At 49.4% G+C, this 20,852-nt stretch overlaps 1 protein-coding gene across 1 annotated transcript; it reads left to right on the top strand.

Annotated features, from left to right (window-relative positions):
- The first annotated feature begins 848 nt into the window (after positions 1 to 848).
- LIPT2 (lipoyl(octanoyl) transferase 2) lies at positions 849 to 4,752 on the top strand. The gene is made up of 2 exons (XM_074981004.1): positions 849 to 1,367; positions 4,284 to 4,752. Exons 1-2 carry the CDS (start codon positions 887 to 889, stop codon positions 4,514 to 4,516), a joined length of 714 nt encoding a protein of 237 aa, XP_074837105.1. The 5' UTR covers positions 849 to 886; the 3' UTR covers positions 4,517 to 4,752.
- The last annotated feature ends 16,100 nt before the right edge of the window (positions 4,753 to 20,852 follow it).

Genomic DNA, 20,852 nt, shown 5'->3' with positions numbered 1-20,852 from the left:
CCCAGTTTGCATTTCCCTGCCCCACCCCACCTCCGACCCCCCGTGACTCCTACCCCATCCTGCCTTCCCTTCCTCTACCCCACCTCTACCCCCTGCCCCATCCTGCCTTCCCCTACTCCCGCTGGGACCCCTACCCCTGCTCTGCCATACACCCCCCCGACTCCCCTCCTCACCCTATCCCACTGACACCCCATCCTGCCTTACCCACCCCTGTCCTGCCTTACGCCACGGCCCCACTGTGACCCCTCCCTGCCTCACCCCACCGTGACCCCTACTTCTCCCTGCTTTTCTCCCTACCCCCTGCCCCATCCTGCCTTCCCCTACTCCCGCTGGGACCCCTACCCCTGCTCTGCCATACACCCCCCCAACTCCCCTCCTCGCCCTATCCCACTGACACCCCATCCTGCCTTACCCACCCCCGTCCTGCCTTACGCCATGGCCCCACTGTGACCCCTCCCTGCCTCACCCCACCGTGACCCCTACTTCTCCCTGCTTTTCTCCCTACCCCCTGCCCCATCCTGCCTTCCCCTACTCCCGCTGGGACCCCTACCCCTGCTCTGCCATACACCCCCCCGACTCCCCTCCTCGCCCTATCCCACTGACACCCCATCCTGCCTTACCCACCCCCGTCCTGCCTTACGCCATGGCCCCACTGTGACCCCTCCCTGCCTCACCCCACCGTGACCCCTACTTCTCCCTGCTTTTCTCCCTACCCCCTGCCCCATCCCGCCTTCCCCTACTCCCGCTGGGACCCCTACCCCTGCTCTGCCACACACCCCCCCGACTCCCCACCTCTGACCCCCCCACCCCGTCTATGACCCCTCCCCCACCCCGTCTCCCCGCCCCCGCCGCGCTGCCTCCCGGCTGCCCCCGGCGCTGCGCCGCGATGCGGGCCCGGCCGGCCGTGCGGCTGCTGCGCCTGGGCCGGCGGCCCTACGCCGAGTCGCTGGCGGCGCAGGAGCGCTGCGCGGCGCGGCAGCGGGCGGAGGCGGGGGCGGGGCCGGGGCCGGGGCCGGGCGCGGCGGGCTGGCTGCTGCTCTCCGAGCCGGCCGGGCCCGTGTACACGCGCGGGCTGCGCAGCGGCCCCGACCCGGCGGGCGAGGAGCGGCGGCTGCGGGCGCTGGGGGCCGAGTTCCGGCGGGCGGCGCGCGGCGGGCTGCTCACCTTCCACGGCCCGGGCCAGCTGCTGGCCTACCCCGTGCTGGACCTGCGGCGCCTGGGCGGCGGCCTCTCGCTGCGCGCCTACGTGGGGGCGCTGGAGGCCGCGGCGCTGGGCCTCTGCCGCCGCCTGGGCCTGCCCGCCGCGCGCGCCCTGCCGCCGCCCCGCACCGGCGTGTGGCTGCGGGACCGCAAGCTCTGCGCCGTGGGTGAGCGCCGCGCCGCGCCGGGCCGGGCCGGGGGTCAGGCTGCCGGAGCCGGCAGGGCGAGGGGGCAATGAGGGGGTGGGGCACGGAGGGCTGCGGAGGGGGGCGGGCAATGGGTTGCGGTATGGAGGGCTCTGGAGGATGGGGGGTTGGGTTGTGGGGAGGGGGTGGGCCAATGGGGGTTTGGGGTACGGAGGGTTCTGGAGGATGCGGCGGGGGTGGGCCAATGGGGGGCCTAGGGTCCGGGGGGTTGGGCTAATGGGGGGTGGGGTACAGAGGGTTCTGGAGGATGTGGGGGGTCTGAAGGGAATAGGAGGCTCAGAGATTCTTGAGGAGGCAGGAGAAGAGGTGGGGTGAGGCAGGGTTAGGATGATTGGTGGGGGAGGATTTTACCAGCGTAGCTCCTAGCATATGCATGGTCTGCCCTTCAAAATTTTGCCAGAGTAGCTATGTTATCAAGCATAGAAAACAAATGACACCCTGTAGCCCACATGGCAGCAGTGGCAGAAGCAGGAATTTAGCTACAGCCAAAATGTGCTTTTACTGATGTAGCTCATTTCAGAGAGGGAGCTGGTATAAGTTATAACAGCAAACACACCATTTTACTGGTAGAAGTGGCGTCTCCCTGAAGATATACCGGCAAATCTTTTCTAGGATAGCCAAGACCATAGCGTAGGCCTTTATTAAACTACTTTTCTCACATCACATGCTGCCGTGTGAAACATCCATGGAGAACTCACAATCCAGGGGGGACAAAGTGAAATTGATTGTGCATTAACAGGTGTGTTGTGAAGAAGACACAAGAAGTCATTCTTCTGCTCTGCTCTGCGCTGGTTAGGCCTTAGTTGGAGTATTGTGTCCAGTTCTGGGTGCCACATTTCAAGGAAGATGTGGAGAAATTGGAAAGGGTCCAGAAAAGAGCAACAAGCATGATGAAAGGTCTAGAGAACATGACCTATGAAGAAAGGCTGAAAGAATTGGGCTTGTTTAGCTTGGAAAAAAGAAGATTAAGGGGGCACATGATAGCAGTTTTCAGGTATCTAAAAGGGTGTCATAAGGGGGAAGGAGAAAACTTGTTCTTCTTGGCCTCTGAGGATAGAACAGGAAGGACTGCAGCAAGTGAGGTTTAGGTTGGACATTCAAAAAAAGTTCCTGTCAGGGTCGTCAAACAGTGGAATAAATTGCCAAGTGAGGTTGTGGAATCTCCATTTCTGGAGATATTTAAGAACAGGTTAGGTAGATGTCTATCAGGGATGGTCCTAGACAGTACTTGGTCCTGCCGTGAGGGCAGGGGGCTGGACTCGATGACCTTTCAAGGTCCCTTCCAGTCCTAGCATTCTATGATTCTATATAGAGTGTGGCTAGAGACAGACGTAATAGAGATCTTCTTTCCTCTCCACCCACTTTTAGTGAAAATTCTAATAATCTTAGGTGTTGTTTGTAAGTCATTAGCTATTTTTTCTGCCTTCATCCTGGAAAGATTTTGTGCACGTGTGTACCTTTACGTGAATGCTGTCTCATGGGGTTACACCTCAGAGTAAAATTGTGCATGTGTTTAAGTCTTTACAGGATCTGGGCCTTAATAATTCCTGGAAAGTTGCTGCTCCAGAAAAGCTCTATGAGTCTCTCAGATTAATCCTGGGGAGTCCCAGTTCTCCTGTTGGGCAGCCCAAAGCAAGAAGATCAGGCATCTACTATGTATGATGATGGATAGACATGGGGCCTGGACCCAATGCAATCCTGCCTCTGCTCCACCCCTTCCCTAAGTCCTGTCCCTGCTCCCCCCTTCCCCTGAGCAATGTGAGCCAAGAGATTACCGGGCATGGAGCAGTAGCTGGGGTCTTCCCTGCCCTTCCCACACTCACTATGGCGGCAGGAGCTGAAGTGACCCAGCAACCTGCTCCAATCCGCCCCTCCATGGTGCTGAGAAATGGAGTGCCTTGAGGCTGGGGTGCTCTGCTTCCCGCTGCCAGAGTGAAGCAGAACACCACAGGCTGGGAGAGGGCAGCAGAGCAGAGCAGAGCAGAGCAAGAGCCTGGGCCGCTTTGGCCTCCAAGGGAAGTGCAGTGGGTGGAGGGTCTCTGCTGCTGGGTGACCTGGGGAATTACCTGGGGGCCTGGCACAGGGCAGCAGCAGAGATCATGGGGCAGTTGAGGGGGTTGCTGTAGGGCTCCCCAAAGCACGAGGTCCTGGGTCAGCTGTCCCAAACCACCCTTCAGATGGAATAGCTCTCACTGTAACTTTCTCGCACAAGAGTGTGGAAAAAACACACATGCCCTGAGCTCCGCATGTTACAGTGTATATGAGGGGGAGCCAGCTTAGTCTGTAGCTGCAAAGACAATGAGAAGTCCTGTTGCACCTTATAGACTAACAGTTGTTACTTCATCAGCTGGGCATTGTATGGGGGAAGGTGAAGCTATATAAATAACATATGGAGATACACATCTCATGGAGCTGGAAGTGATCTCAGGAGGTCATTGAGTCCACTTCCCTACCCTCTTGGTAGGACCAATCACCATCTCTCTCCCCACCCATTTTTTTTTTAAATCTGTTTGCCCCAGATCCCTAAATAGCCCCCTTGAGGATTGAGCTCACAATCCTGGGTTTAGCAGGTTAATGCACAAACCACTGAGCTATCCCTGGGATTCTAAGTGTGATGGGACAGGTGACCAGTGGAACAACTTGACAAGGGCTGTGGTGGATTGTTCATCATTGGTAAGTTTTAATTCAGGATTAGACGTTTTTGTGAAAGAGCTGAACCTGGAGTTACTGTGGGAAGATATATAGCCTGTGTTACACCAGTCAGGCTAGGTAATCAAGATGGTCCCTTCTGGCCATGGAATGTGATACTGAAGATGGTTGTCAGCAGGGTGGTGTGTGACACATAGCCCTGGACTACATGTGTTCTTTGCTTTTCAGGTGTCCATTGCGGAAGGCACATCACTTCTCATGGTCTCGCACTGAACTGCTGCACAGACCTCACATGGTTTGATCACATTGTTCCTTGCGGACTCGAAGGGATGGGGGTCACCTCCCTGAGTGAAGAACTCCAGAGACATGTAACAGTTGATGAAATCACTGATCCTTTTTTAGATGCTTTTGAAGAGGTGTTTCAGTGTACACTAACTTTCCAGGAGGAACCTATGGAATAAAGGCTTCCCAGGGCCTTGCTTACCTGTGGAAATGTGAATGTTCTTCTGTGTTGTGTCATGAGAAATCCAGCTTGCTTGTTCCATTTTGCTTTCAGCAATTAAATACATGTAGCAAACTGTGTTCCCAGGATTTGGAACTTACTGTTTTAGTCAGTGATTGTAAAAAAATCACTAATTAGATATCTTCATTCACTAACTGGGTGTTCCTTTAAAAATACATTGCATTTTGACACTGAGCTCAACCGTCTTATTTGATCTTTTAATGATTATATGATATACAAAACAGGGCAAAAAAACCCTCAAAGGGATTTAATTTTCTGTAACACCAAATCCCCTTTACACCATGTTGGTGATATTACAAAGCTTTAAAGTAGGTTTGAGTATAATTTATACCAACTAAAAGTCCCCAGCATACTGCCAGAACAGTATAAAGGGGTCATAGAATAATGGTAAAGCCCAGGAATTTCACTGATGAACTTTGTACTGAGTCCAACTGTGCTGAGGAAGTAAGTTTGAAATTAAACCAGGAAGGGCTGTGTGAGTATGCTGGCGTGTTCCTTGCTTTTAACTGGTGTATATGTGGGGAACAGATGAATCAAGGGAATAGTACTGAAATAGAAAACCTGTTTACCTTTTGGCTGCTAGTTTGACTCTGCCTCGCACAGTATTGATTGAAACTGTTGCTATGAAAGGGTGTTGTCATTCCAGGAGAAAATTGCAGAGCCACCGTGATAGATTGCATTAGGGAAGCCGACGACTGACTGGGCTGTGGGGCCAGAATTCATTGCACATGCTTGGAGAGTGAGCCGTCCACAGCAGGGCTGAAACTTGCAGTGTGTGCGCTCTTCCCATCCTCTTGGACAGGAGGGGAGCATAGCCACCTGATATATCAAGAACCTTCCACCAGCACTTCATTCACTAAGTAGGTGCCCAGATAGATAGTGGGAGCAATGCAAATGAAGCCTGACTGATAAAGGTGGGAGAGTGATAATGTCCGTTTAACTCAGGCCAGGAGACCTGAAGGTCGATTCTAGATACACAATTCTAGCTACAGCAACTGCATAGCTGGAATCAATGTACGACGATCAACTTATCTGGCTGTCCTCACTGAGTGAGGTTGACAGGAGAAATTCTTCCATCAACCTCCCTTACGCCTCTCAAGCATGAGGAGTACAGGGGTAGGCTGTTCACCCCAGAGAGTTCAATTTCACGTGTCTCACTAGGCATGCAAAATCGAATTGACCCTGGCCAGGTCGATCTCCCGGTAAGTGTAGATGTACCCTCAATCTTACCTGCGGCTGGAAGGAAAGATCTTGATTCAACACCCACCAAAGTCAATTAGTGTCTGAAAGAGTTGACCTCCCAGTTCTTGTAGTCATGCAAGGATGTGGGCAAGACATGATTAAAATAGTCCTAAATTAACAATAAAAAAGCAGCTCCCCGGCCTAAAAAATTCTGCATGAAAAATGCATTGCCCCATCTTTAACATCGTATATATTTTTAGCGTGACTGTAGCAAATGCAGATTAAGGCTGTGATAGTTGTCTTTGAGGGGATGTTTACTCAGCAGCTTTATTTTGAAATAAGCTATTCCAGAAGAGCTAGTCTGGGATACTTATTTCAAAATAATGCTGCTACACACAAAAATGCACTTCAAACAACACTTAGCTATTTCATAAAACCACGTCTACACACACAGAGCCTATTTCAAAATAGATCCATTGGATGCACTATGGATTATTTCAAAATAGGCACTATTTACCATCTTAATAGCATCTTATTTTGAAATAGGCACTATTCCTTGTAAAATTAGGTTTACCAATTTCACAGTAAGCCAACTGCTATTTTGAAATAGTGGTTGTGTTGTCTAGACTCTAGGGAGAACAGGGCTGGAGTTTTCCCCACGGGGCATTTGCCAGTGTGCCTAGCTGGGTTAAAAGGGTCTCTGAGGACTGAGGTAGTGGCAGCCTACCTTTCAGGGTCCAGAGGAATTGTTACTGGCGAAGTTTTCAAGTAAAGCCTGTGTGTAGGCAAGATGTTTTTAAGTTTTTGTGGACCCCCCACTTTCTGCACTCAAAGTGCCAGTGGGGAAAGGAGCCTTGACAGATGCCAAGATATAAATCTCTATGGGTATGTCTACACAGCAGCCTTATTCTGGAATAAGCTCTTCCAGAAGAACTTATTTTGAAATATTGCTACACACAAAAATGCATGTCAAAATAGCACTTGGCTATACACAAGAGAGGCCATTTCAAAACAGAGCCATTGGACGTACTGTGGCTTATTTTGAAATAGGCCATATTCCCTGCCTTAACAGCACCTATTTTGAAATAGGCACTATTCCTAATAGAATGAGTAGCAGCAACAAAGGGTCCTGTGGCACCTTATAGACTAACAGAAAAGTTTAGAGCATGAGCTTTCGTGAGGTAACTCACTTCTTCAGATGCTCTGAAGAAGTGAGTTACCTCACGAAAGCTCATGCTCTAAACTTTTCTGTTAGTCTATAAGGTGCCACAGGACCCTTCGTTGCTGCTACAGATCCAGACTAACACGGCTACCCCTCTGATACTAATAGAATGAGGTTTGCCAATTTTGAAATAAGCCAACTGCTATTTTGAATTATTGGTTGCATTGTGTAGATCAGTGGTTCTCAACCCGGGGGATATGTGCCTCTGGGGGTATGCAGAGCTCTTCCAGAGAGTACACTAACTCAGTATTTCTCAACCTTTTTTATGAATAAAAGAATAGGACTTATTCTTTGTTCATCTATTTTCTTTTATTTATCCATTTTGCACCACCTTAAGTATGACCCCAAGTTTATTGTCTATAGGCAATTTCTTCCAACCAACCACTAACGATTCAGTTATTCAAACAAATGTGTTGGGGTGGTCCTGAATAGACATTTATGCAGAATGAATGAATACAGACATTCATAAACACATGCCTGAGGTACATCCTTCGCATCAAATGGCAAGACTTGGTCACAAATAAGGAGCTTTGGAACAGAGCAGGACAAGAACCAATTGACATTGAAATCAAGAGAAGGAAGTGGGGGTGGGTAGGCCACACTCTCAGAAAATCATCATCCATCACAGTCCGTCAGACTCTCACATGGAACCTGCAAGGAAACACACTAAAGGGGAAAAACTTGGACAATGTGGAGGAGATTGAAGGAAAACAACTGGGGTACTCCTGGAGCCAGCTAGAAGTTTTGTCCTGAGACAGAGTGACATGCAGGAGACTTGTAGGTGACTTATGCTCCACGAGGAGTACAAGGGTTGAGTAGTAGTAGTAGTAGTTGGAATGGTAGAAAAAAATTATGTCTCTGAAAATTGCAGGTACTGGAGGGTACTTCCTTTCTTTTTTTAAAGGGGTACATTATAAAAAAAAAAGTTGAGAAATTCTGGTGTAGATGCTAGGATAGGTATTTCAAAATAACTTTGCTAGATAGACGTACCTTTGTTCGTGCCCTTTGTGGCCTGTGGCCCACCCTGCTCGACATAGACCTTTCCATGGACCACCAGCCAATCACCCATGATGACAAAAGGCAGTTGCTTGTCTCTAAATACTTAAGTACTAATTTATTCATAGGAAGTTACTGGATTATAAATATGTAAATACCCAGCTATAACACCAGGGGACATATATTTTGATCATATTTTTCTATTTATAATATATGGGGGTGTATATTTTAAATCTTTGTCTTAAAGTAAAATAGTAATTTATCTCCAAAACAAAAGAGTTCAACATTGTCCTTATTTATGGTGGGGGAGGGGAACCTCTTTAGGTTTGGGGGCCACACAAAAGTGAGAACAAAAAAGAAAATCCCACCTACCCTCACTGATGTGACCCTTCACTGTGACACCCCTCATCCCCTGAGCTCCCACCCCAGAGGGTAGGGGAAGAAGGACTGAGGTTCAGGGCTTCCCACAGGCCAGACTAATTCTTCTGGAGGGCTGGGGCTAGTAGATTTTATGGGGATACCCCCCTACCCCCACAGGCTCTGAGGTTGGGCAGTAATGAGGGATTTAGTATTTGGGAGCAGGACAAGGAGGTGAATGTGGGCCCTGGGCAGGAGGGGATGGGGGTTGCCTATCTGATTTTGCACCCCACCCTGCTCCCAGGCACCACCCGACGCTACACCCATTTACCAGAATCTGGCCAATGGGAGCAGTGGAGAAAGACTCCTTGTGAGCTCCCTGTGAACATCTACAAAACTAACTTGTTGTCCTACTCCATAGGAGCTGCTGCTTAAACATTTGTCCACAGGAGCTACTGCTGAACATGCTGGCCGCTTTCAGGGTGGTGTGGCATCAAAGTGGGGGTGAGCTTGCCTTAGTCCCACTGTGCTGCCACCAGGGAGGTAAACAGTGTCCAGCCAGAGCCGACATCCTAAACCCTTGCTCCAGCCCTGAACGTCCTGCACCCCAGCCCGATGCTCCGGCCCTGAACCTCCTGTACGCCACCCTCCTGCCCCAGGCTCAGCACAGAGCCCTGCCCACACTCTGAACCCATTGGTCCAAGACAGAGCCTGCATCCTCACTCCCCAGCCTCAACTTGGTGAAAGTGAGAGAGGGAGGGAGCCTCAGAGAAGGGGGAAGTTGGTGCGGAACCTCAGAGAAAAGACAGGTGAGAAGGTGGGGTAAGGAATTGCCTTTGAGGTAGCTCCTAGATTGCACTTAAACTCAAAACGTGATCTTATGCTCAGAAAGGTTAGAGACCACTGCCCTAGGCTATATGTGCCTTGGGATGGAGGCCCTCTTTTAGTTCTGTGTTTGTATAGTGCCTAGCATAAGCACTGGTCTATGATGAGGGCTCCTAGGTGCTTCAGTAATACAAGTAATTAATTATATTAATGTTGTAGGGCTTCTGCAAAAATTCAACAGACAGTATGCCTCCTTTCAGCACACGGGGGGAACCTTAGAAGAAATATGCCACTTACTTTAAAGTCTCATCACTTCACTTTCTTGCAAAAATACATAACATGGTAATAAAATCATATTTTATATAATAAAATAAGCAAAGAAGCAAGCATTGTTTTACTTGTCTCCTGGTGTAGGTTGCTGATTTGTGTAACACATGGTGTATTTACCTTTAGGCCATCAGCCAAGCCCTTGAGAATGTGCTCAATGAATAATATTGTTTTTATTGTATATCCATAGAGACTCCTATGGTTTCTTTGAAAAGCAAAGGAGCCACATTATGCTAACAGAAGAACAGACTGAAAAATGGTGCCAAAGGCAAATAAAAATCCTCAAAAGGTGATTACAGAAATTTCACCAGCGGAGCTAAATGGTGGGAAAGTTAAGGAAAAGGAAAATGGCAGAGTGGGAGAAAAGAACACATGGTAAGCAGAAGATAGGGTGGTTTGAAATGACATGGTCCAAGGTCAATATTTGGTTTGAAATCAAGCTAAAAGTTTTCTTGTTAATGTGTTTTCCTCTTCCATTGTTAGGTGTGATTCAGCTAAGGAATTCAGGCTTGGGATTCTTGCCTTCTGTAACAGACTACCTTATTTATTGGAAGGGAGAGATTTAACCAAAGAGGGCGTGGACGCCAGAATCAGTTCAGTGGAGAAATTCTTTCCCTAAATGGAGGCTAAATTCTTTTCACAAGTTTATGGAGCACCAGCCTGGAAACCCTCCTCCAGTTTTGATCCAGTCCCACACTGCCAGCACTTAAACTGTGTAACTTTGGGCAGTGGGAGGCTGAGAGTTTGAAAACTTTCTAGGGCAGCGGTTCCCAAACTTTTTCTGGTCATGGAACACTTGGACGTCATGGCACGTCTGTGCGGAACACTTTATCTTTTTTACATCATCATACTATGAGGAACATTACTAACAGAAAATATTTCATATTAATTAAATTATTGTACAGTAAACACAACTCAAGAAATAATAATGAAACCAGACATTAATAAAACAAATATAGCAGGGACAACAGAGAAAACACCCCAAAATTTATGTTTTCCCTGACAATGGCGTAGGGACCACCATTACTCAATTTCAGTGGCAGAACATTGAACACCGGTGTTCTACCAGAACATAGTCTGGGAACCGCTTCTCTAGGGAGTGCTCACTTCCATTGACTTTAAGGGGATTTGGGCATGTCATGTGGCTTGGAAACACTCAGCCTCTGTTTTCACTGAGGTTTTGTGATTTTTTTTAATCCCACTTTTCAGTTCAGACAAAGGGAGGAATGACTACATTTAAACATCTGGAAATGAGGAAATACAGCCTTAACTCTGCCCCCCTGAGAGCCGGTGATAACCACTGGGAATTGTTCACTAAGACAGATGCAAAACTTAAACTACCAAGGAAAGTGGTGGATTCATGTCTCTTGATGTCTTCAGATGAAGACCAGATGCCTTTCTAGAAGATGCTTGAGTCATTGTAAGTTTGTAGGTTCAATAGTGGAGCACCTGGGTGAAATTCCTTGGCCTGTAACATAGCAGAGATCACTGACATAAAATCTATGACGCTACTACATGTACACTTGAGGAAGGACTAAGAGAACATGCCATGGTTTGTGGTGTTCTACAGATTTGAATTGTACCATTGATTTGCATGCGCTCCAGCTATGTTTGCTGTGTGAAGTGTAGTAGTGCTGAATGGTGGAGGGATTAGTTGGAGCTGTTTGGAGAGGTCAAGTCTGCCTCATTACTGCCCGAGAGGTGGCCGTGTTAGTCTGCACTCCAACAAAACAAAGCAGCAGAAATGCAGCACTTCAAAGACCTAACAAAATGATTTATTCGGTGATGAGCTTTCGTGGGACAGACCCACTTCTTCAGATCAATTTCATTTCCAATACAGCTGTCATTTTGTTAGTCTTTAAAGTGCTACATTTATAGTTAGGTCCAGTGGTGGTAGACTGTCATTTCTGCCCGTAGGAGCAGGGGTCACGAGGGGTATTGCTACCCCCCAAAAACTGCAACCCTCGGGCAGGCAGCAATATAATGAGTTTTGCAGAGGAGGCAGGAGATGTGCGGCTCCAGTTTTTGCCCCCAGGAAGGGAATCAGAAGTTTGTTTATAAACAGAGGGATTAATAGGTGATTAAAGTAAAAAAGAGCTGTTAGGATGTTTCCTAAAGTTAAGTGATCTGTTTCAAGTTTAGAAAGCTACAAAAAGTATGCCTCAGAGGGAGATATTAATCCGCTTCTGTAAAAACCACAAGGAATCCTTGTAACTGATTTATTTGGGCATAAGCTTTTGAGGGTAAATCCCACTTCATCAGATGAACAGTAAGAAGTAGCCTAAATGCTAGAAAAATCATTGCAGATGTTTCTAAAATTGTTTCAGTTGTGGTACTCGAGAGACGGTAATAAAGTTGCTACTGCAACAGCTTTCTTTGCAAGACAGCAGATGTTTTAGACTGGGGTTCTCAAACGGGGAGGTCAGGACCTCTCCGAGGGCCACAAGGTTATTATGTGCTGGGGGGATCATGGCTCGCTCTCCCTCTCACGCACACACATGTGCCTGAGCACGCGCGCTTGTGCGCGCACACACACACACACACACACGCACGCACACACACACACACACAGTTGCACTCAGAGACTAAAGCAGCCGATAAAGTTCCCCAGGAGAAATGATTAGCTAAAGAGAGTAAACAGGGGCAAGCAGGATATGGGCCACCTAACACTTGGCTCCACCCCATGGGCTGCATCTCTCCCACACACTATTTATATATCACTGCCAGGGTAGCAGTGGAACTGAGCAATAGCAGGTCATTTAAACGACTGTGCTTGTGTCTACCAGCCCCCCGTTGCTATTGTACTGCATAGCCACCAGCCAGGGTTCCCGTGGCTACTTAAAAAGCACAGAGCGCTCTGCCCCACTGCTAGCCCAGCACTGCTGGGCCCAGGAGCGGCAGGCAAGCCTTTTAAATAGCTTCTGGAACCCCAGGAGGCAGCCAGGTAGCTCACTAGCAGCGGGAGCTGGGAGCCATTTTTAAATAGCTGCAGTGGTTCGTAATATGCATTGCCTTCCAAAGGCACAGGCATACTTTTAGCAGTGGGGGTGCTGAAAGACAATGCCTTTACTCCTGTCTGCTCACCCCTAGCCCCCTTCCCCTGAGCTAGGAGCGGGCTCAGGGCTAGGAGCAGGGCCCGGGGGCTGTCTGTTGGGACCTTGGGCATGGGGCAACATCCACTGGGACCTTGGGTGCATGGCTAGCAGAGCAACCCTAGCTAAAACCTAGGGGTGGTGCAGCATCCTTCACACCTGCAGCTCCTATGCTTATGTTGCCTCCTAAGACAAGTTTGGATAATGGTGTATTCAGTTAATTGTTATTACACTTAATTTCTGTGCTGCAGAAAGAACATAATGGGGTCTTTTTAAAATAGATGGTGATGGAATTTCATTATTTAAAAATGTGCAGCCAAAGACAGCTTACCAAAATTTGTGGAGTGGCCCCCCCCAGCAGAATTATTGCCCACCCTGGGATTGGTGTGAGAACTGAAAAGTGGCTCAGGAACCGACTGCAGGAAAGACTATTAACAGGTCGTAAGTGGTGAACTCTCAGGGCTTGTCTGTGGTTCCTGGGAGATTGACCCATTCAGGATTGATCTTCCAGAGCTGAATTTCACATGCCTGGAAGAGACATGTGAAACCGAGCTATCAGGGTCAGCAGTTGACCCTTGTACTCCTCACTATCGCAAGGAGTAAAGGAAGTCAACAGGAGAAACTTCCCCCATCAACCTCCCTCAGTGAGGCCGGCCAGGTAAGTCAATTGCAGATAAGTCAAGTCTAGCTATGCAATTGCCATAACTAGACTTGCATATCTGCAATCGACTTGCCTTCCTAAAATAGACCAAGCCTCGGGGTATAGGGAGATTACTAGAGGAGTTCCTCAGGGACCAGCTTTGGGGCCAAAATTATTTAATAGTTTTCTTACTGACTGTGGCACAAAAAGTGAATGTGCTAAAAAAAATTTGCAAATGACCCAAAGTTAGGAGCTACGACCAATACTGATGAGGATCAGACTATCATGTTGGAAGATCTGGAAGACCTGGTAAATGGGATGATACTTGAGAGTGCAACCTCATGCATTTAGGGACTAACGAGCATTTTTGTATGAGGGAGACATCAGCTGACAGTGGAGGAGAATGAGCCTGGGGTATTGGTTGATCACACAATGACAATGAGCCAGCAGTGTAATGCTGCGGTGAAGAAAAGATTAACACAGTTCTAGAACAGCGATGTCCAATAGGAATTCAAAGATGGCCACACTTGTGGTTGTCGTCCTTCCAGATTTGCCACAGGCCCTGCCCCTCCCCACTCTAAATAAATGCCTTCCCCTGCCTCCATAGCCAGGCTCCCCCAACCCCTCCCTCCAAATAAATGTTCTCCCCCAGAGCCAGGCACTCCCAGCCCTCCCATTCTAAATCAATGCCAGTGACTCACCACAGCCACCGGAGCTGCCGCTGCTGGAGCTGCTGGGGTCACCACCGCTGGGGCCACTGGGTCTGCTGGAGCCGACGGCTCATATCTTACTGTCCAGCAAATTCTGACTTTACAAATGTTGTCTTACCCAGCATGCTTTGTACAGAGATTATTACAGTAGTGGGTACAGAGTGGACTTGGGAGGGATCCCTCACAGAAGACAGAAGAAGCTGTCTCCCCTGGCACAGTCTCTGCCAGTCTGACCTGGGAGGAATTCCTTCATTCCTTCCTGACCGCAAATATGATGATCAGTTAGACCCTGAGCTTGTGGGCATGACCCACCAAGCAGATACCTGGGAAAGAATTCTCTGTAGTAATTCAGAATCTTTCCCACCTAGAGTCCAGTCTGCAGCCGTTGGGCTACAGATAGTCGCCAATGGACCACACACCGCTGTAGGCTATTCTATCACACCATCCCCTCCATACACTTATCGGGCTCAGTATTGAAGCCAGTTAGGTTTTTTGCCCCCACAGTGCCCTTGGGAGGCTGCTCCAGAACATCATACCTCTGATGGTAGAAACCTTCCCCTCATTTCAAGCCTAAACTTGCAGATGGCCAGTTTATATCCATTTGTTGCCTAGTGAATTCTATATTCATTAATCGGTTGGAATGTCGAAACTTTTTTTTTTTGCGTGACTTGCAGAAAGATGCAGAAACATAGAAAATCTTTCACCCCCATCTAGCCCAAAGGCTTTGCTATGCAGAGGGCAGCACTGAAATGCAGCCGCCTCTGGGTTGGAGGGTCAGCAGTTGTGCTTCACAATTAGTGCTTATGTAACCCACACACCCAGACGTGGTTCACCGGCCCATGGAGTGGCACCTGGACCGCTTGCACAGAGAAAGAAGGAGGCTCCTCTACAGCCTTAGCAGAGAGCCAGCTGACTTTTAGCTCAAACTGTAAAGGCTCCTGCACTGAGCTCCCAAGGCCTAATGTTTGAGCCCACCTGTGGGTGGCTACAAGTGGGGACTTGTCCGAGATTTCAAGTGGGTCTCTGAAGCTTGGGATGTGCTTCCTCAGCTAGGGAAGGAAAGTATGTAATCCACACCCATTAGGTGTGGGTCACTGTCCCATGCAGTGATCACCTAGACCACTTACACAGAAAAAGAATGAGTCTCTTCTGTACAGCCTTAGCTGAGAGGCAGTGGGCTTATAGCTCCAATTATAGAGTTTCCTGCAGTGAGCTCCAGAGGTCCCAGCTTCAAGTCTGCCTGGGGGCAGTTACATTTACAGGCCTCATCTGGTCTGGATCCTATTGCACAGGGACTTTACAAACAGAAAAATGGAGCACATAAAGAAAACTTGTACTCCAAGGAGCTAACAGTCCAACAAACAAGGCACTGCTGGGTGGATGAGGCACAAATGTGGTTCAGTGTTATGCTGTGGGAAACAGAGTGATAGAAACAACAGGCTGTGGGAATCACAGATGCTTGGCACTTTGTACAACATTATTATGTGGGGACAGGGTGGGGCAGAAGGAAGCAAAACAAGGATGTTGTTTTAGCCAGTTATACCAGGACCAACCGGTTCTCTACCACAAGTACCAAGGGCTCTTTAGTATCAAACAAATCAGCTTAACCTTGGGCTCTTCTGAAAGCATCACCTAGTGCAAGGTGCATCTGGCTCTCAATCCTATGCTCAAACCGCCAGCCCATGCTTCTCTCAGCTGTAGACTGAGTCTCTCAAAGGAAGTGGTGGAAACCATATGTCTTGTCAGAAATCTAAAGGATAAAGCAATAGAAACAATACGCCATGGATCCTTACACCCATTTTACGTAAGCATAAATGGAGGCACCAAGAAGTTGTCCCATAGGTCACGTGGTAAACCCATGGTCCCATTTCCTGACCCTCTGCCCGTTCCACCAGAACAATCATTGCATTTGATCAGCATGGTGGAAAGCCAGAATGGATGTCCTGGTGTGCCATAAGATTCCTCCTTCCCTTCCTCCATTAGGTGCAATTTAGAGACAGGCTGTTAATAAATCTAGAGGTGGGTCACTGCTTGTAAGTGCTCATTAAATATTCCAACCTGTGGGTAAGACTCGATGGTTAAACATGCCAGTCACAAAGGACGAGATAACCTTTGGAAGTACCACCATTTCAGTGCCACCAACAAACCAGCTTCTCCTGTTGTGATTCTCCCCATTCGAGCTGGCTAAATCACAGCTTGGAGCCTGTCAGACAAACACCAGGCTCCATTACACCCAAAGCCTGAAGCCTATGGCCGCTTTGCCAGTGATGCATTTTGCTCAGAATTCCTGTAGTGGCCTCTTGCATCTCAACGGGCTTGAGAGAGTCATTGCACTGGGGTAGCCAGGAATGAACAGCCTGAGGTACGGGAAATAAAGGGCAAATGAGCACATTTAACCCTAGGGCAGCTGCACCATTGTTTTGTAATGGCTTTGGCGCAAGTCCCTGTGTGTACATTTCAGTTGATAATCGATTCAAATCCTCCAATCTTAATTCAGTAAGGAATTGCCTAAAGCTACGTTTAAGGCACTCCCGTTGTAAACTGATTTAAGTGTGTCCACAGAGGGGTTTGCTGCAGCTTAAGTGAAACTCCAGTTTTAGCTAAGCCAGTGCAAGTTTTGCATGCCGGCGAGACCTTAAGAATGATTGTGTTCCAGGGATGCCCATTCAAACTGGAAGACATGACCTGACTATAGCCCATGGTATGAAGTCTGCCTGAGTCTCCAGGCAGCCTGAAACAACAGCGCAGAGAGGTACCCAGCCCAGCGGGTGTTAGCAGATTCAACGAGATTAAAGCTGGAAGGGACTACATGCTCGTGGAATTTGGTTTCCTGCATAAGCCAGGCCAGTGTGTCTTTTTGGAACATATTCAAAGTCCGTGTAAAGATTCCAGGTGATGGGGAATCCCCCACCTGCCCAGGAACCACTCACCATGTTAAAAATGCATCTGCCCTTTCTAGTCTGCGTTAGACTTTCAGCCTTTGGAATGGCGGTTAGCAACCTCCTGAAGTGAGGGGTGAAGGCCCTGCCAAATTGCCTCCCCTGGCCCTGACAGAGGACTCTGAGCTATGTCCATGCAGCAAAGCCCAGGTCACCTGAGTCCATCTCATGGGGCTCGTGCTGTGGTGGTAAAGGCAGCCACATGGACACTTAGGCTCCAGGCCTGCTGATGGGGTTGGGCTGGGAAGCAAAGCGGGCTACTGTGGTGGTGGTGGCCAGGAACTCCAAGCCCCTTTGAAAAATGGCGGGAACATCACTCCACTGCTCTACGCAGCTTCTGAGGCCCAGGGTTACGGGGGCCGAGCCCCATGCACCAGGCAGTGCTAAGCACTGACTGACCTTGGCCACACCCCTTTTGCCTGAGGCTCTACCCCTTTCGGTGGACATGGAGCCAGCCCCCTCACACCTTGCTTTCCAGCCCATGGTGGCTGTCAGCCCTGCTGTCGGGCTCTGAGGCCCTCCCTCACCACGTTCGAGGTTGCAGGCTCCCACCCCAGCCCGAGGACCTACGCTGCTCTCTCTAACCCCACAGCGGGAGCCTGAGCCATTCAAGCTGGGGCCTCAGGCACATAGCTGCAGGACTTCAATTGCGGTGTGGATGTACCCTGTGCTGAGCTGAAGCATGTGGCAGCCCCAGCACTCTGCCCCAAAGCTGTGCCCTCCAGCTGCTAAGCTAGGCAGTGGAAGGGTGTCCCTGCCTTGCAGGGCTAGGGGAAAGGGGACCCCTTCGCTACTCCTGAGGGCAAGGGGTGGGGCTAGAGGCCCCCTATGCGGCTGTTCTCTGGGAGATGAGCAAGGCCTCCAAGTACCATCTTTCCAAACTGGGCCAGGGCCTCGCCTCCAACCAGCGCCAAGCCAGCGACGCCTCTGGCGGCACCTCAGTGCACTGAGCAAAAAGCCCAGGTCAGGCACCAAGGGCGGCAGCTTCCCAGCTCCACAGCATTTCTGGGCCTGCTCTGTTACCACATAGGCAATTATTACCCACTCCAGTCTCTGTGCTGGCTGGCTCCTTTCCATCCGCTGTGACAGTGCACGCCAAACACCCCCAAGGCTAGAACAAAGCAGGGCCCAGGACAAGTTAATCAATCACGAGCGTGGGCAGAGTCCAGCTCACCATGCCCGCAAGGATGATCAAGTGCCAGCTTCTTACCTCTCCCCAGAGGAGGGAGGGTGGGACTGTGAGTCTTGCCCTCCTGGAAGCTGGACAGAGCTGAACTTGACTTCAGCATCAAGGTCACTAGCTGCAGCAGAGGAAAACAAGTCCCAGGAGCTTATTGGTTTTGGTGGAGGGGGAACTACCTCAGTGATCCCCCTTGGCCAATTATTCTGCCCTACTCTGGGCAAACCTGGGTCTGTCTCTGTTGCTGCGGATTGCAGCCATGCCAGAAAGCACAAACAACTAGATGCAACCTGCTCCAGCTGCAGTCAATGGGAGTTTTGACCTCAGCTGCAGTGGGAGCTGGGTTGAGTCCACATGTTGTTCTCTTCCTTTGCCTGAAGCCAGGATTGTGAAATGCTGGGTTTGCTAGTAAGAGATTAAACAATGGTACTCTGAGCCGTCCCCTCCCTAATGCCAGGCAGTTACACTGCCAACACATATGTGCACAAAACTCCTTCTGCAACATCCTGGATGCCCATCCCACAGCCTTTACCAGGGCAGCATTCCTTGCTCATGCTGAGGAAACCATTAGGATCACTGGGGCCCAGGCCTGCAGAATCAAGTCCCAAGTGTACATGGGCAAAACCCTGATACCCAGGGACACACAGCCCATAGTGGGAAGGCAGAGAAGGTAGTCTATTTATTGCGGTCTGTGAAACACAGCTGATGGAAAAGTCCACCCGCAGCTGGGGCTGCAGGGAGAAGAAGGAGGGGTTACAAGATTCCTTATTCAGAGCAATTATGCATTACATTAAACAGCTCCGATCCCATGCCATTGTCTCTCATAACCATCCTTACGCTCAGTCCTCATGAGCCTCACAGCCCTGGAGCCGTGGCTCAGCAGTGTGGGAGACATGTTCTACAGGTGAGGGGCTCTTCTGGAGAGCGCTCTGGGGTCTCAGTTATCTAGGTCCCCAGCTGCAGGACGGGGTCTAAGAACATCTCTAAACTGCTAACCTGTCACCGCCAGTCACCAGAGCTGAATTCCAGCCTGTTCTTCTAGCTCTGTCCTGTGTCTGGTCCTCCTGAGCCTCATCCAATCAGACCTTAACCTGACCCCAGCCTCCAGTGAGCAGTCAGCCCTCTCCACCAGTGGGCTCATCCATAATGGAGTTATACACAGAGGCCGTGTCTACACTAGCCCCAAGCTTCGAAATGGCCATGTAAATGGCCATTTCAAAGTTTACTAATGAAGCGCTGAAATACATATTCAGCACCTCATTAGCATGTTGGCAGCCATGGCACTTTGAAATTGACATGGCTCGCCGCCATGTGGCTTGTCCCGACGGGACTCCTTTTCCATCTGCTCACAGGAATAAGGGGACTTCGAAGTAGGCGGGTCCTTTCGAAAAGGCGCCCCATCTGGACGAGCCGCGTCAATTTTGAAGTGCCGTGGCCTCCCGCATGCTAATGAGGCGCTGCATATGTATTTCAGCGCTTCATTAGTAAATTTCGAAATGGCCATTTACATAGCCATTTCGAAGTTTGGCACTAGTGTAGACATAGCCATAGGGTGCATCTATACTTGCATTCCTCTTTTGAAAGAGGCATGCAAATAAGGGAAATTGAAAATGCAATTGAGATGCAAATTTACATACCTGACATCTCATTTGCATATTCTTCGTTCGAAAGGAGAAGAGCCATTAGACACGGGTCTTTCAAAAGTAAACCCTGTTTTCAAGAAAGACTTTCTTCCCTTTTTTATGGGAAGAAGGATTCTTTCGAAGATGGGGATTACTTTCGAAAGAGCAGTGTCTACACCGGTTCTCTTCTTTCAAAAGAAGAATATCCAAATGGGATGCCAGATATATAAATATGCACCTCATTTGCATTTTCCTCATTTGCATGCCTCTTTCATGCACCCAACAGATGATGTGACCTATATCTCCTTGCTAATCTGCCTGAATGACCACACAGTAGGGTTGCCAGATGTCCTGCAATGTATGGGACAGTCCCGAATTTCCCTAACAAGTCCCATACCCTGCATTTATGCCAAAATGTCCTGACGGTCTTGTCAAGGAAATTCCCTGCCCCCAGCCGGGGTTCCCATGGCTGGGGCTGCCAGCTGGGGCATGTCCCACATAACCTTTTGGAGAATCTGGCAACCCTGCCATGAGGGCTCTTTCAAGAGAGAGCACTGGCCTCAGATAATCGCCTTTCATCCCCGGCTGGGTCCTTCTCTATTAAAGGGAGGGACACCATTTTGAAGTTGTACCATCTCTTCTTGCACAGGACCACACACTCTCACCAACCTCATTACAAGGGCGTTGCCAAATCTGGGCTCCATTTTGGTCAGTTTCACAGTCATAAGTTTTTAAAAATCATAAACCTCCTGATTTCAGGTATTTAAACTGGAAAGGCCACAGTGCTGTAATAGTAGGATCCTGATGGAAGGAGGCATTGGGGAAGGGTCATAAGGTTATGAAGGTGGGGGTTGCAGTACTGCAACCTTCTGCAAAACTGCTCATGGCTGTATTGTCCTCAGAGCTGGGTGGCTGGAGAGTGGCAGCTTGTTGGGAGGAGTCCAGCGCTGAAGGCAGAATCATTGTCACCAGTACCACAGAAGTAAGAATGGCCTGGGATGGTTTTGTCACCCTGGGTTCTGAGCTGCTGCCTTCAGAACTGGTCCCGTGGCCAGCAGCTGCCGCTCTCCGGCCGCCCAGCTCTAAGGCAGCAGCGCAAGAGTAAAGGTGGCATGGTAGAGTATTGCCACCCTTACAGCTGTGCTGCTGCTGGCAGGGCACTGCCTTCAGAGGTGGGTGACT

This window comes from Carettochelys insculpta, chromosome 1, assembly GCF_033958435.1.
Source record: "Carettochelys insculpta isolate YL-2023 chromosome 1, ASM3395843v1, whole genome shotgun sequence".
In the NCBI taxonomy this organism is placed as follows: domain Eukaryota; kingdom Metazoa; phylum Chordata; order Testudines; family Carettochelyidae; genus Carettochelys; species Carettochelys insculpta.
This window is presented reverse-complemented; position numbering and strand designations above follow the sequence as displayed.

Excerpts from the sequence above, each read along its gene's own strand:
- LIPT2 (XM_074981004.1), top strand. The coding sequence starts at position 887 with ATGCGGGCCCGGCCGGCCGTGCGGCTGCTGCGCCTGGGCCGGCGGCCC. Across the intron at positions 1,368-4,283 it reads CCGCAAGCTCTGCGCCGTGG|GTGTCCATTGCGGAAGGCAC; the intron begins GTGAGCGCCGCG and ends TTTGCTTTTCAG.